The sequence below is a fragment of the Oncorhynchus clarkii genome, unplaced genomic scaffold (genome assembly GCF_045791955.1).
Source record: "Oncorhynchus clarkii lewisi isolate Uvic-CL-2024 unplaced genomic scaffold, UVic_Ocla_1.0 unplaced_contig_707_pilon_pilon, whole genome shotgun sequence".
In the NCBI taxonomy this organism is placed as follows: Eukaryota; Metazoa; Chordata; class Actinopteri; order Salmoniformes; family Salmonidae; genus Oncorhynchus; species Oncorhynchus clarkii.
In genome coordinates, this window is record NW_027260892.1 from 69,768 (window position 1) to 86,632 (window position 16,865).

Here is a 16,865-nt window from a genome sequence, read left to right on the forward strand (position 1 = left end):
GTGGCTGAGTGGTGGGATGGGCTGAGAGTGGCTGAGAGTGGCTGAGGGGTGGGATGGGCTGAGAGTGGCTGAGGGGTGGGATGGGCTGAGAGAGGCTGAGTGGTGGGATGGGCTGAGAGAGGCTGAGTGGTGGGATGGGCTGAGAGTGGCTGAGTGGTGGGATGGGCTGAGAGTGGCTGAGTGGTGGGATGGGCTGAGAGAGGCTGAGTGGTGGGATGGGCTGAGAGTGGCTGAGGGGTGGGATGGGCTGAGAGTGGCTGAGAGTGGCTGAGGGGTGGGATGGGCTGAGAGAGGCTGAGTGGTGGGATGGGCTGAGGGGTGGGATGGGCTGAGAGTGGCTGAGTGGTGGGATGGGCTGAGAGTGGCTGAGTGGTGGGATGGGCTGAGAGTGGCTGAGGGGTGGGATGAGCTGAGAGTGGCTGAGGGGTGGGATGGGCTGAGAGTGGCTGAGGGGTGGGATGGGCTGAGAGTGGCTGAGGGGTGGGATGGGCTGAGAGTGGCTGAGGGGTGGGATGGGCTGAGAGTGGCTGAGGGTGGGGATGGGCTGAGAGTGGCTGAGGGTGGGGATGGGCTGAGGGGTGGGATGGGCTGAGGGGTGGGATGGGCTGAGGGTTGGGATGGGCTGAGGGTTGGGATGGGCTGAGAGTAGCTGAGGGTTGGGATGGGCTGAGGGGTGGGATGGGCTGAGAGTGGCTGAGGGTTGGGCTGAGAGTGGCTGAGGGTTGGGCTGAGAGTGGCTGAGGGTTGGGCTGAGAGGGGCTGAGAGTGGCTGAGGGTTGGGCTGAGAGTGGCTGAGGGTTGGGATGGGCTGAGGGGTGGATGGGCTGAGAGTGGCTGAGGGTTGGGATGGGCTGAGGGGTGGGATGGGCTGAGAGTGGCTGAGGGTTGGGCTGAGAGTGGCTGAGGGTTGGGCTGAGAGTGGCTGAGATTAAAGAGTGTGTGGTAATGTATTATTGTTTTGTGACTGCTTTATATAAAATGTAAAATGTATGTGTATGTAACAAAAAATTCTGTAAAAACTAAATGAAGATATTTGTCCTCTGAAGAGGGGGGGGTGGAGGGGTTAAAAAAACCTATACATTGCTATTGTACAATAATAAATAACAGCCTGTGCTGTGACACTTCAGCAGCTCTCCGATGATGCTGCAGCAATGGCCAAGCACCACCTGTCCCTTCCAATATCATTGGCTGTTGAGAATTCCTCACTAGGCCCAGTAGCCAATGATAAAGACGGCGATGGAGAGGCAGATGATGAGGTTGGCGTCGACCACCTGGCTAAGGCATGGGTCCTCTTCCAGAGAGCTAGCGGGGTCGAGAAGAAGAGGGGGTTGTGGGGCGCTGTCACCCTCCTTTTGCCTCTCCATCCCACAAAGCCAGTAGAGGGCGGCCTTCAGCCTGGACTGGCTCCTCACACTGGCTTCTGAGGAGACTGGGGTGAGAGAAGTGTGGGTATATGCGTATGAGCAGTGTTTGACTTGGACTGGAACACACCTGTACTGGCGCCTCAGTTATGAGTACCGGCATCTTATAGAATATTGCTGTTTTAAAAATATTCCTGCACCTAAATATAAACAGTACTGGCACCCAAAATGAGTGCTGGCACCTATTTCAGTCCACTTCAAGCACTGGGATTGTGAGTATTGTATGAATCATGGTCCTTAGTATTGTTGAAGCAACTTACCAGTTTTAACCTACTGCTACTTAAAAAGGGACAACACTACCCACCTTTCCTCTGAAGGTGTGTCTCTCCGTTAGCCTTCTCCTGCTCTCTGTCTTCTATCTCCTGCTCTGCACTCTCCTCGGTCTCTGTAGCACTAGTCACAGTCTCTACTGTCTCTAAAGCTCCACTGCTCTTCTCCACCTTATCAAATCTGGTGAACCAGGTGAGGCGGCTGATCTGTTCCGTAGCAACAACAACACAGACACAGCAACGGTTAGTGATAGGCCATACATTTATTACACTGTCTATCTCAAGTTTATATTTGATTTAGACAGTACTGTAGATGCAAATTCTTAATTTATCACAGTGTCGTTGAAATCAATAGGTTGATTTGTTCAAATACACAATTGCCATCACAATCACTATCAAGATACTGTATTTGAGCTCTGGTTTAGTAGCACTCCCCAGCCTCCCCTCACCTGCTCTGGGCTGGGTTTCTCCGTGGCCAGGCTGACTCCCACCACCACCACCAGGGTGAGCAGAGACAGCATGGTGGAGAAGTAGAGGTAGTGGACATGTTTCACCACATCAGGCCTGCTGTCCTCCTGGTAACACAGTGGTGAGGGATAGATAAAGTCTAGGGCCATCCTCACACCGCCCACCAGTAGGCCCAGGAACAGGCCCCAGAAAGCCCCCTGCAGAACACAAAGGAGGGACATTTCATCTCTACATCATCTTTCAATACATCTGACTTTTACTGCAATCTGATTGCAAATTGAGTAGCATTTAATTCCTGTAGGTGAAAAACCAAGTACAGCCTATTTTCAGATGCAAACACTTACCTTCACTACAGACACCTTCACTACACACACCTTCACTTCACACACCTTCACTACAGACACTTTCACTACACACACTTTCACTTCACACACCTTCACTACAGACACTTTCACTACAGACACCTTCACTTCATACACCTTCACTAGACACCTTCACTTCACACACCTTCACTACACACACCTTCACTAGACACACCTTCACTAGACACACCTTCACTACAGTCACCTTCACTACACATACAGTACCAAAAGTTTGGACACACCTACTCATTCAAGGGTTTTTCTTCCTTTGTACTATTTTTTACATTGTAGAATAATAGTGAAGACATAAACTATGAAATAACACATTGAATCGTGTAGTAACCAAAAAAGTTAAACAAGTCAAAATATATTTTATATTTTAGATTCTTCAAAGTAGCCACCCTTTGCCTTGATGACAGCTTTGCACACTCTTGGCATTCTCTCAATCAGCTTCATGAGGTAGTCACCTGGAATGCATTTCAATTAACAGGTGTGCCTTGTTAAGTTAATTTGTGGAATTTCTTTCCTTAATGCGTTTGAGCCAATCAGTTGTGTTGTGACAAGGTAGGGTTGGTATACAGAAGATAGCCCTATTTGGTAAAAGACCAAGTCCATATTATGGCAAGAACAGCTCAAATAAGCAAAGAGAAACGACAGTCCATCATTACATTAAGGCATGAAGGTCAGTCAATACGGAACTCTGCAGTCGCAAAAACCATCCAGCTCTAAGATGAAACTGTCTCTCATGAGGACCGACAAAGGAAAGGAAGACCCAGAATTAACTCTGCTGCAGAGGATAAGTTCATTAGTTACCAGCCTCAGAAATTGCAGCCCAAATAAATGCTTCACAGAGTTCAAATAACAGACAGATCTCAACATCAACTGTTCAGAGGAGACTGTGTGAATCAGGCCTTCATGGTCGAATTGCTGCAAAGAAACCAGTACTAAAGTACACCAATAATAAGAAGAGACTTGCTTGGGCAAAGAAACATTCGACCATGGAAATGTGTCCTTTGGTTTGAGTCCAAATGTTAGATTTTTGGTTCCATTTTTGGTGTCTTTGTGAGAGGCAGATTAGTGAACGGATGCTCTCCGCATGTGTGGTTCCCATTGTGAAGCATGGAGGAGGAGGTGTGATGGTGTGGGGGTGCTTTGCTGGTGACACTGTCAGTGATTTATTTAGAATTCAAGGCACACTTAACCAGCATGGCTACCATAATTTGTTTTTCAACAGGACAATGACCCAACACACCTCCCGGCTTTGTAAAGGCTATTTGACCGAGAAGGAGAGTGATGGAGTGCGGCATCATATGACCTGGCCTCCACAATCACCCGACCTCACCCCAATTGAGATTGTTTGGGAAGATTTGGACCCAAGCAGCCAACAAGTGCTTAGCATATGTGGGAATCTCAAATATAAAATAGATTTGGATTTGTTTGACACTTTTTTGGTTACGACATGATTCCGTATGTGTTATTTCATAGTTTTGATGTCTTCACTATCATTCTACAATATTGAAATAAAGAAAGAAAACCCCTTGAATGAGTAGTTTGTGTCCAAACCTTTGACTAGTACTGTACCTTCACTACAGACATGTTCACTACACACAATTTCACTACACAAAACTTCACTACAGACACCTTCACTACACACTATTTCACTACACAAAACTTCACTACAGACAGCTTCACTCCACATACTTTCACTATACAAACCTCCACTACAAATAATTTCACTACACACATTTTCACTACACACACTTTCACTACACAAATTCACTACACACTGCATATACCTTCACTGCACATACTTTCACTGCACATACTTCCACTACAAATACCTTCACTACACACATTTTCACCAGACACCTTCACTACAAACCTTTACTATAGATCATTTCACTACAGACACCTTCACTACAGACACCTTCACTACCTCACATACTGTACTCTGTATTCTCCCCCCCAACACACACACAAGCACACCTTCTCATTGGTCCTCTTCCAGAAGCATCCAGTCAGGAAGACGATGGAAACAGGGGGCTGGAGATAGGTACTGATGGACTGGATGTAGATGAACAGCTGTCCTCCCTGACTGGCCTGGACCACAGGGATCCAGAGCACTGACACCACCACCAGAACCAGCACAAACATCCTGAGGAGGATAGTGTATGTGTACCTTCCCACGAGCATGAGTATGTGTATGCATGAGTATGTGTATGCATGAGTATGAGTGCATGTGTATGTATACCTTCCCACGAGCATGAGTTCCCACTCGGTTGCTCGGGGCCGGACATGCCTCCACAGGTCCATGGTGAAGATGGTGCTGGAGCTGTTGAAGATGGAGGTGAGGGAGGACATGAGAGCAGCAATCATCACCGCCATCATCAGACCACGCAGACCTGGAGAGCAAGAGAGAGAGAGACAGGAGTATGGAGAGTGCACACAGAGAGAGACAGGAGTATGGAGAGTACACAGAGAGAGAGGGAGAGAGACAGGAGTATGGAGAGTGCACACAGAGAGAGACAGGAGTATGGAGAGTGCACACAGAGAGAGACAGGAGTATGGAGAGTACAGAGAGAGAGAGAGAGAGAGACAGGAGTATGGAGAGTGCACACAGAGAGAGACAGGAGTATGGAGAGTACAGAGAGAGAGAGAGACAGGAGTATGGAGAGTACACACAGAGAGAGACAGGAGTAGGGAGAGTACACAGAGAGAGAGGGAGAGAGAGAGAGGAGTATGGAGAGTACACTGAGGGAGAGAGACAGGAGTATGGAGAGTACACAGAGGGAGAGAGACAGGAGTATGGAGAGTACACTGAGAGAGAGAGAGAGAGAGAGAGAGAGAGAGAGAGAGAGACAGGAGTATGGAGAGTGCACAGAAAGAGAGAGACAGGAGTATGGAGAGTACACAGAAAGAGAAACAGGAGTATGGAGAGTACACAGAGAGAGAGAGAGAGAGAGAGAGACAGGAGTATGGAGAGTGCACACAGAGAGAGACAGGAGTATGGAGAGTACAGAGAGAGAGAGGGAGAGAGACAGGAGTATGGAGAGTGCACACAGAGAGAGACAGGAGTATGGAGAGTGCACACAGAGAGAGACAGGAGTATGGAGAGTACAGAGAGAGAGAGAGAGAGAGAGAGACAGGAGTATGGAGAGTGCACACAGAGAGAGACAGGAGTATGGAGAGTACAGAGAGAGAGAGACAGGAGTATGGAGAGTACACACAGAGAGAGACAGGAGTATGGAGAGTACACAGAGAGAGAGGGAGAGAGAGAGAGGAGTATGGAGAGTACACGAAGGGAGAGAGACAGGAGTATGGAGAGTACACAGAGGGAGAGAGACAGGAGTATGGAGAGTACACTGAGAGAGAGAGAGAGAGAGAGAGAGAGAGAGAGAGAGACAGGAGTATGGAGAGTGCACAGAAAGAGAGAGACAGGAGTATGGAGAGTACACAGAAAGAGAAACAGGAGTATGGAGAGTACACAGAGAGAGAGAGAGAGAGAGAGAGAGAGACAGGAGTATGGAGAGTGCACACAGAGAGAGACAGGAGTATGGAGAGTACACTGAGGGAGAGAGAGAGACAGGAGTATGGAGAGTACACAGAGGGAGAGAGACAGGAGTATGGAGAGTACACTGAGGGAGAGAGAGAGACAGGAGTATGGAGAGTACAGAGAGAGAGAGAGACAAGAGTATTGAGAGTACACACAGAGAGAGACAGGAGTATGGAGAGTACACAGAGAGAGAGGGAGAGAGAGGAGTATGGAGACTACACTGAGGGAGAGAGACAGGAGTATGGGGCGTACACTGAGGGAGAGAGAGATACAGGAGTATGGAGAGTACACACAGAGAGAGACAGGAGTATGGAGAGTACACAGAGAGAGAGGGAGAGAGAGACAGGAGTATGGAGAGTACACAGAGGGAGAGAGACAGGAGTATGGAGATTACACAGAGGGAGAGAGAGACAGGAGTATGGAGAGTACACAGAGAGAGACAGGAGTATGGGGAGTACAGAGAGAGAGAGAGACAGTAGTATGGAGAGTACACAGAGAGAGAGAGAGAGGAGTATGGAGAGTACAGAGAGACAGAAGTATGGAGAGTACAGAGAGAGAGACAGGAGTATGGAGAGTACACAGAGAGAGAGAGAGAGAGAGACAGAAGTATGGAGAGTACAGAGAGACAGGAGTATGGAGAGTACACAGAGAGAGAGAGAGAGAGAGAGGAGTATGGAGAGTACAGAGAGAGACAGGAGTATGGAGAGTACACAGAGAGAGAGAGAGAGAGAGAGAGAGACAGGAGTATGGAGAGTACAGAGAGAAAGACAGAAGTATGGAGTATGGAGAGTACAGAGAGAAAGACAGAAGTATGGAGAGTACAGAGCGAGACAGGAGTATGAAGAGTACAGAGCGAGACAGGAGTATGAAGAGTACACAGTAAGAGAAAATGGGAGAGAGAGAGAGAGAGAGAGAGGAGTATGGAGAGTACAGAGAGAAAGACAGAAGTACGGAGAGTACAGAGAGAGACAGGAGTATGGAGAGTACAGAGAGAGACAGGAGTATGGAGAGTACAGAGAGAAAGACAGAAGTATGGAGAGTACAGAGCGAGACAGGAGTATGAAGAGTACACAGAGAGAGAGAAAATGGGAGAGAGAGTGAAAGAGGGAGAATGTACATGTGTGTATGACATTGTTACATTTTATTTTCCTGTCAAATCATCAGTTGGCAACACATCCCTTATGGGATTAATTGACACAAACAAATATTACAATAATTCACTGTGATAATTCACTGATAATTCACTGTGATAATTCACTGTGATAATTCACTGATAATTCACTGTGATAATTCACTGATAATTCACTGTGATAATTCACTGTGATAATTCACTGATTGTTCTCTTCCATTGTTCTCTGCAGTACGCATCGCATGAAGTGTATATGTGTATATTTGAAAGAGACAGAAGCCCTGTTTATACCTGCCTCTAACATGTGTCCTTATATTGTTTGTTTACACTTATAAGATCTGACTACAATCAGATCTCAATGTAACTTTTAATCAGGCTGTGTCACAACCGGCCGTGACCGGGAGTCCCATAGGGCGGTGCACGATTGTCCAGCGTCGTTCGGGGAGGGTTTGGGTGGGGGGCTTTACTTAGTTCATCGCGCTCTAGCGACTCCTTGTGGCGGGCCGGGCGCCTGCAGGCTGACCTCGGTCTTCAGTTGAACAGTATCTCCTCCGACACATTGGTGCGGCTGGCTTCTGGGTTAAGCTGGCAGGTGTTAAGAAGCGTGGTTTGGCGGGTCATGTTTAGGAGGACACATGACTCGACCTTCGCCTCTCCGGAGCCCCAAGGGGAGCTGCAGCGATGAGACAAGATCGTAATTGGATAAGATGAAAAGGGGGATAAAATACAAAAAACACAGAAGCAGGTCTAGAGAGTGGAAGAAACACACAGCAGGTAAACCGCGGGGTGTTGGGTTGAGCGTGCAGAGAGTGACAGAGAGACGGGGAGACTTTAGTCCACAAAAACAACTTTACTAAGACAGAAAATAAATAGAACAAAGAAAATCACTTCGGTTTGGCTTGTTCCTTCTTCTCTACTGTGGCTTGGTGTCGGTCTCTCCCCCTTCTCCCCCGCGGTGTGCCCCCGGGCTCCTTTTATTTGGCCTCCACGGCTGGTTGGCACTTTCCTCTAATTACCTCCACTTTGAGCTGTCTGTGTCGGGGTGCACAGCTCCCTTATCCCCAGCAGAGGGAGCCAACGTCGTCTCACCACCTCCCCTCTATTACCATCCCCCGGGGTAGACCTCCTGGGATACCACAAGGTGTTTGTGTGTACAGGAAGTGACAAAGACAGATGGAGATATACAACATGTTACAGAGAGAAGAAAAGTTCCTCACCTGAGGGCAGTAGCTTCATGACCAGTTTGGCGTAGGCGATGTCTGAACAGCCCACTGGGTTCCCACACACCTCAGTACACACCTCAGGGTCACCACACGCCACCTCGTCTAGACGCAACAACAACGCTGCTGTAAATATACTGTCTCTCCTTTGTTTGATAGTGGTATCAGCAGGTTTTACCTAGGTACAGTATCCTCTCTAGAGTTACTGCCAAAGCCTTGCACTTAGGACATTGTACCTGGGTAGAGTATTCTGCTGATCATGCCGGGCAGGACCATCATGAAGAAGGGCAGGATCTTGAGGTAGGCAGCCAGCAGGGAGCCTCCTTTAGCATGGAGCAGGTTCTTAGCAGACAGGGAGCGCTGCACTATCACCTGGATACAACACAACACAGAATCAGTGACTGGAACTGTTGACAGAGCAGCTGAATGTGGCTCCCAAGTGTATAGAGCACTTAACCAATCCATCTGTTTTATTATTAAGGTGAATCAAAACTCTCCTGTCAGTGATGCAACAATGCCAATACGGTGATTTACAGTTCAAGTTAGATGGTGTTCTAAAGCCTAGTGTTTCCATTCCCCTTTAAGGTGTATCAATTCTGATACCTCAGATCTTCTCCTCTTGGCCATCTAGTGACTGTCCCTAAGCAGTGTCACTGTTACCTGATCTGAGCACCAGTACCACATGGAGGGTATGGACATGCCCAGGAGGATGCCCGGCCAGGGCAGGTCAGAGGTCACAGGGTCACGGAACAGGTGGAAGGCGTCGTCCCGGGGGATGCCACATGTGGTGTTAGGGACACGGACAGAGGGGATGGCCGTAGCATACCCCTCTAGGAGGGCGTTCCAGCCCCCCACCTCAGCGAAACCTCCACAGGAGTAGGGCAGAGTTAGACAGTTAGGCAAACTGTACTGCACTGCCCTGTACTGTACTGTACTGCCCTGTACTGTACTGTACTCCCCTGTACTGTACTGTACTGCCCTATACTGCCCTGTACTGTACTGCCCTGTACTGTACTGTACTTAACTGTACTGTACTGTACTGTACTGCACTGTACTGCCCTGTACTGTACTGCCCTGTACTGTACTCCCCTGTACTGTACTGCCCTGTACTGTACTCCCCTGTACTGCTCTGTACTGTACTGTACTGCCCTGTACTGTACTCCCCTGTACTGCCCTGTAATGTACTGTAGAAATATAAATATATATATATAATATAAATATAGATTTAAAAATAATTTAAATCAATGAATACTGCCCTGTACTGTACTGCCCTGTACTGCCCTGTACTGTACTGTACTGCCCTGCACTGTACTGTACTGTACTGCCCTGTACTGTACTGTAATGCCCTGTACTGTACTGTAATACCCTGTACTGCCCTGTACTGTACTGTACTGCCCTGTACTGTACTGTAATGCCCTGTACTGCCCTGTACTGTAATGCCCTGTACTGTACTGTACTGTAATGCCCTGTACTACCCTGTACTGTACTGTACTGCCCTGTACTGCCCTGTACTGCCCTGTACTGCCCTGTACTGTAATGCCCTGTACTGCCCTGTACTGTACTGTAATGCCCGGTACTGCCCTGTACTGTACTGCCTTGTACTGCCCTGTACTGCCCTGTACTGTACTGTACTGCCCTGTACTGTACTGTACTGCCCTGTACTGCCCTGTACTGTACTGTACTGCCCTGTACTGTACTGTAATGCCCTGTACTGCCCTGTACTGCCCTGTACTGTACTGCCCTGTACTGTACTGCCCTGTACTGTACTGCCCTGTACTGTACTATACAGAGTGTAAACTATACAGAGAGTGAAAAACATGAAAATCTATAACTGAGGAAATCTAAAATCTAGTTGGAACGTTTTTCTGATTAAAGACAAAGTATTTATCTTTGAATCATACACTGAGTATAAAAAACATTAGGGACACCTGCTCTTTCCATGACATAGTCTAACCACGTGACAGCTATGATCCATTATTGATGGCACTTAAATCCACCTCAATCAGTGTAGATGGTAGTAGGTGTCAGGCACACTGCTTTGTGTCAAGAACTGCAACGCTGCTGGGTTTTTCACGCTCAACAGTTTCCCGTGTGTATCAAGAATGGTCCACTACCCAAAGGACATCCAGACAACTTGACACAACTGTGTGCAGCATTGGAGTCAACATGGGCCAGCATCCCTGTGGAAAGCTTTCAACACCTTGTAGAGTCCATACCCCAACGAATTGAGGCTGTTCTAAGGCAACTCAATATTAGGGAGGTGTTCCTAATGTTTTGTAAACTCAGTGTATACAGTACCCACCGATCAACACAGCACCAAAGCAGAGACTTACTGAAGCCCATGAGGGTGAGTGCTCCTATCAACATGATGCCAGTCTGGGCAGCGTCTGTGTACATGACAGCAGCCAGACCACCTGAAACAACACAGCACAACACTGAACCAGGCTGTATGTTTGAACTGGTAGACTTTAAGAAAAATATGATTGTTTTGGAAGAGAGTGAAAGAGAGAAAGGGACATAGAGAGAGAAAATGAGTGAGAGAGTGAGATAGAGAGACAGAAAGAGAGACACAGAGAGAGACAGAGTGAGAGAGAGAGAGACAGAGAGAGAGAGAAAGAGTGAGAGAGTGAGTGAGAGAGACAGAGAGAGAGACTTTAACTATTTGTACATTGTTACAACACTGTATATATATGTATATAATATGACATTTGTAATGTCTTTATCGTTTTGAAACTTCTGTATGTGTAATGTTTACTGTTAATTTGTATTGTTTATTTCACTTTTGTATATTATCTACCTCACTTGCTTTGGCAATGTTAACACATGTTTCCCATGCCAATAAAGCCCCTTGAATTGAATTGAATTGAATTGAGAGAGAAAGAGAGAGAGAGAGAGAGAGACAGAGTGAGAGACAGTGAGAGAGAGAGACAGAGAGAGAGAATAGCAGGGTACCTGTTACAGTGTAGAGAGCAGTGATGAGCAGAAGCACCACCACAGCTACATAGATGTTCCATTGCAGGGCCTGTTGAATAAACACTGCCCCAGCATACATATCCACCTGCACACACACACACACACACACGCACACACGCACGCATGCACGCATGATGCACACACAGCAGCGGAGCAAGCGGTCTCAATTCATTCAATAGATTCACGTCCAAAACAATGTTGTATTGAGAAAGTAAATAGCTGATGAGATACATAGAAGTGTTTTGACTTTACTTACCGATATCTTTGTGAAGATGTAAATGAATAAATACAAAATAGCTATGAATAATTGTATTCGCTTCCCCCCGAATCGCTTCTGCAAGTATTCAGGCATGGTTGTCACCTGCATGTTAGGGATACAGGGAAACAGACAGAACATGAATGATTGAACAAGTTATCACCACTGTGATCTAAAGTATCTCAGTACACAGAGAGGGAAGTGTTGTGTCTCAGTACACAGAGAGGGAAGTGTTGTGTCTCAGTACACAGAGAGGGAAGTGTTGTGTCTCAGTACACAGAGAGGGAAGTGTTGTCTCAGTACACAGAGAGGGAAGTGTTGTGTCTCAGTAAACAGAGAGGGAAGTGTTGTGTCTCAGTACACAGAGAGGAAAGTGTTGTGTCTCAGTACACAGAGAGGGAAGTGTTGTGTCAGTACACAGAGAGGGAAGTGTTGTGTCTCAGTACACAGAGAGGGAAGTGTTGTGTCAGTACACAGAGAGGAAAGTGTTGTGTCTCAGTACACAAGAGAGGAAATTGTTGTGTCAGTACACAGAGAGGGGAGTGTTGTGTCAGTACACAGAGAGGGAAGTGTTGTGTCTCAGTACACAGAGAGGAAAGTGTTGTGTCTCAGTACACAGAGAGGGAAGTGTTGTGTCTCAGTAAACAGAGAGGGAAGTGTTGTGTCTCAGTACACAGAGAGGGAAGTGTTGTGTGAGTACACAGAGAGGGAAGTGTTGTGTCTCAGTACACAGAGAGGGAAGTGTTGTGTCTCAGTACACAGAGAGGAAAGTGTCGTGTCTCATTAAACAGAGAGGAATATTCAATAAAATCTTCTCACCTGTAATGGTGTAATTTGAGCGCTGAAATACTTGGCTCGATGTTGCATATAATTTCAGTAGGCCTACTTGTGGGTTTGTGATATTTCAGCAGTACAGACAGTGGACTGATAGAAAGGTGTGTGTTGACCTCTCACCCCGGAAGCGATATAGATGGGCAGGAAAAGCCAACCCAAGAGCAGCACCATCAGCATCCCCTGCCAACCAGAGACATCGATACTTGTGATTTATGCAAAGCTTAGTATGAAAAAAGTAATATTTTTAAGTTTGCATTAAACCATATGCCCTATCAAAAATCATGTGCAGATGTAGGGTCTTAATTATTCCTGTAGCAACAGGAAATGTGAATTATTGTGTGGATTGTATGTAATTAATAAACATTTATGTAGAGGTTGATACATTTGTCGTGATGGAAAAATCAAGTCTGAAATTTCTAAGTGGAAATTCCAAACTTCAGAAGCCTTTTAAACCTAAATTGCCTGCATTGCAGGAACGTTCTCCAGCAACAGGGTGAGCAAATTAAGATCCTGCATCTGTAATAGAGATGCACATCCAGTTTATAATTAATTATAATGTCCAAATGTATAGTCTTACGTTCCACTCATATGCCACAGCACTGATGCCCGCTGCAGCTCCTGAGCCTGCCAGGCCCATGAAGTGGCCGCTACCCACATTACTGGCAAACAGAGAGGTGCCCACCTGCAGAGAGAGAGTGTCAGAGAGATAAAGAGAGAGAGAATGTGTGAGTGACAATACAACAATGTCTGACCTTAAGCCAACCCCATTGTAAAGTATTCATATCTCCCCATATAAAATCTCAGTTCCCCCCCAATAACATTACAAGGACTGCTTTGTTTCTCCATCTGGTTTGGTCCTTGACTATTCAGAACAAGAGGAATAAATCAACACTGGTTCCTCTTGGCATCAAACATCTGGAATCCATTCAACATACTGAGTGGATGTCATTTGTGTGTCGTTTCCATAGCAACATCTCTGTTTCTTTTCACTCACCGGCCACCAGGTCATGCTCTTTCCTGCCAGGAAGTATCCATCCACCGTGCTCCGCTTGGTTTTCCACATGGACTGGAAGGGAAGGACTGACTGTTACACACATTCTCTATTCAGACTTTAATGTGTGCTGAAGGAGAGTGCTGAATTAGTGTACTGAAGGAGTGTACTGAATTAGTGTACTGAAGGAGTGTGCTGAATTAGTGTACTGAAGGAGTGTGCTGAATTAGTGTACTGAAGGAGTGTGCTGAATTAGTGTACTGAAGGAGTGTACTGAATTAGTGTGCTGAAGTAGTGTGCTGAATTAGTGTGCTGAAGGTGTGTACTGAATTAGTGTACTGAAGTAGTGTACTGAATTAGTGTGCTGAAGGAGTGTGCTGAATTAGTGTACTGAAGGAGTGTGCTGAGTTAGTGTGCTGAAGGTGTGTACTGAATTAGTGTACTGAAGTAGTGTACTGAATTAGTGTGCTGAAGTAGTGTACTGAATTAGTGTGCTGAAGGAGTGTGCTGAATTAGTGTACTGAAGGAGTGTACTGAATTAGTGTACTGAAGTAGTGTACTGAATTAGTGTGCTGAAGGAGTGTGCTGAATTAGTGTACTGAAGGAGTGTGCTGAATTAGTGTGCTGAAGGTGTGTACTGAATTAGTGTACTGAAGTAGTGTACTGAATTAGTGTGCTGAAGTAGTGTACTGAATTAGTGTGCTGAAGGAGTGTGCTGAATTAGTGTACTGAAGGAGTGTGCTGAATTAGTGTACTGAAGGAGTGTGCTGAATTAGTGTGCTGAAGGAGTAAAGGAGAGTGCTGAAGAAGTGTACTGAAGTAGAACAACTCTACTTTGAGATTGAGATGCAAGAATATACTGTAGAGCAACAACCAAACAAATCCCAATAGAGCACATGACATGTTTCAGTCAATCTCACCAGAGCTACTGATGTGTCTGGAATAAATCAAATCATTTAGAAATGGAATCCTAATCCCTATATAGTGCACTACTTTTGGCCAGCTACATAGGAATAGGGTTTCATTTTGGATGCCATTAGGGTGCCTTTTCCCAAATTTGCTCCTACTTACCCAGAGGCCCACAGCCAGTACAAGGAGGAAGTAGACAACGAGCACCACAATGTCTATGGTGACCAGGGTGGGTACACCTAAACCTGGGGATTGGGAGGGGGGCACGGTGGTCCCCTGAGTGGTAGCCATACTTGGGTCAAAGGTCACTGGAATTCTCAGGGAGTGATTGCGTATTCTGCTGGTGAGGGAAATGTAGTCATTGTTGATTCTAATCACAATAGAGCCTCCAAACACTCGATTCACTAGATTCACAGAATTACCTTATTTACATAAGTATACAGACCCTTTGCTATGAGACTCGAAATTGAGCTCAGGTGCATCCTGCATCCATCGATCATCTTTGAGATGTTTCTACAACTTGATTGGAGTACACCTGTGGTCAATTCAATTGATTGGACATGATTTGGAAAGACACACACCTGTCTATAAAAGGTCCCACAGTTGACAGTGCATGTCAGAGCAAAAACCAAGCCATAAGGTGGAAGGAATTGTCCTTAGAGCTCTGAGGCAGGATTGTGTCGAGGCACAGATCTGGGGAAGGGTAAAAAAACATTTCTGCAGCATTGAAGGTCCCCAAGAACACAGTGGCCTCCATCATTCTTAAATGAAAGAAGTTTGGAACCACCAAGACTCTTCCTAGAGCTGACCGCCCGGTCAAACTGAGCAATCGGGGGAGAAGGGCCTTGGTCAGGTGACCAAGAATCATAGCTTTCCACCTTGATTCACCAAAAAGGACAACCATCTCTGCAGCACTCCACCAATCAGGCCTTTATGGTAGAGTGGCCAGGCGGAAGCCACTCCTCAGTAGAGTTTGCCAAAAGGCACCTGAAGGACTCTCAGACCATGAGAAACAAGATTCTCTGGTCTGATGAAACCAAGATTGAACTCTTTGGCCTGAATGCCAAGCGTCACATCTGGATGAAACCTGGCACCATCCCTACGGTGAAGCATGGGGATGGCAACATCATGCTGTGGTGATGTTTTTCAGTGGCAGGGACTGGGAGACTAGTCAGGATCGAGGGAAAGATGAACGGAGCAAAGTATAGAGATATCCTTGATGAAAACCTGCTCCAGAGCTCTCAGGACCTCAGCCTGGGGTAAAGGTTCACCTTCCAACAGGACAACCCTAAGCACACAGCCAAGACAACACAGGACTGGCTACAGGACAAGTTTCTGAATGTCCTTGAGTGGCCCAGCCAGAGCTTGGACTTGAATCAGTTCAAACATCTCTGGGGAGACCTGAAAATAGCTGTGCAGGGACACTCCCCATCCAATCTGATAAAGCGTGAGAGGATTGGGAGGAACTGCCCAAATACAGGTGTACGAAGATTGTAGCTTCATACCTGAGAAGACTCGTTGCTGTAATCGCTGCCAAAAGTGCTTCAACAAAATACTGTGTAAAGGGTCTGAATACTTATGTAAATGTAATATTTCAGTTTATTTTATGTTGCAAAAAAAAAGTAAAACCTTTTTTTGCTTTGTCATTATGGGGTATTGTGTGTACATTGGTGAGAAAAAACATTTTAGAGTAAGTCAAGGGGTCTGAATACTTTCCGAAAGCATTGTACACATACATATACAGGTTTTACGCTATACTCACTGGACCCTGACCGGAGTTTATACATTATCCAGGTTTTACGCTATACTCACTGGACCCTGACCGGAGTTTATACATTATCTAGGTTTTACGCTATACTCACTGGATCCTGACCGGAGTTTATACATATACAGGTTTTACGCTATACTCACTGGACCATGGACTCTACAAGGTGTTGAAAGCGTTCCACAGGGATGCTGGCCCATGTTGACTCCAATGCTTCCCACACTGGAGTTTATACATTATCCAGGTTTTACGCTATACTCACTGGACCCTGACCGGAGTTTATACATTATCCAGATTTTACGCTATACTCACTGGACCCTGACCGGAGTTTATACATTATCCAGGTTTTACGCTATACTCACTGGACCCTGATTGGAGTTTATACATTATCCAGATTTTACGCTATACTCACTGGACCCTGACCAGAGTTTATACATTATCCAGATTTTACGCTATACTCACTGGACCCTGACCGGAGTTTATACATATACAGGTTTTACGCTATACTCACTGGACCCTTACTGGAGTTTATACATTATCCAGGTTTTACGCTATACTCACTGGACCCTGATCGGAGTTTATACATTATCCAGATTTTACGCTATACTCACTGGACCCTGACCGGAGTTTATACATATACAGGTTTGACGCTATACTCACTGGACCCTTACTGGAGTTTATACATTATCCAGGTTTTACGCTATACTCACTGGAC

At 46.2% G+C, this 16,865-nt stretch overlaps 1 protein-coding gene across 1 annotated transcript; it reads right to left on the bottom strand.

Annotated features, from left to right (window-relative positions):
- Window positions 1–1,122: 1,122 nt before the first annotated feature.
- LOC139402141 (sodium/myo-inositol cotransporter 2-like) lies at window positions 1,123–14,889 on the bottom strand. The gene is made up of 16 exons (XM_071146222.1): window positions 14,831–14,889; window positions 14,548–14,722; window positions 13,480–13,551; window positions 13,063–13,167; window positions 12,606–12,665; window positions 11,652–11,756; window positions 11,375–11,480; window positions 10,756–10,836; window positions 9,083–9,288; window positions 8,659–8,794; window positions 8,420–8,527; window positions 4,772–4,922; window positions 4,507–4,675; window positions 2,140–2,355; window positions 1,726–1,897; window positions 1,123–1,429 (listed from the first exon to the last, which is right to left on the bottom strand). The coding sequence occupies exons 1-16, from the start codon at window positions 14,872–14,874 to the stop codon at window positions 1,206–1,208; spliced, it is 2,130 nt and encodes a 709-aa protein (XP_071002323.1). The 5' UTR covers window positions 14,875–14,889; the 3' UTR covers window positions 1,123–1,205.
- Window positions 14,890–16,865: the final 1,976 nt, after the last annotated feature.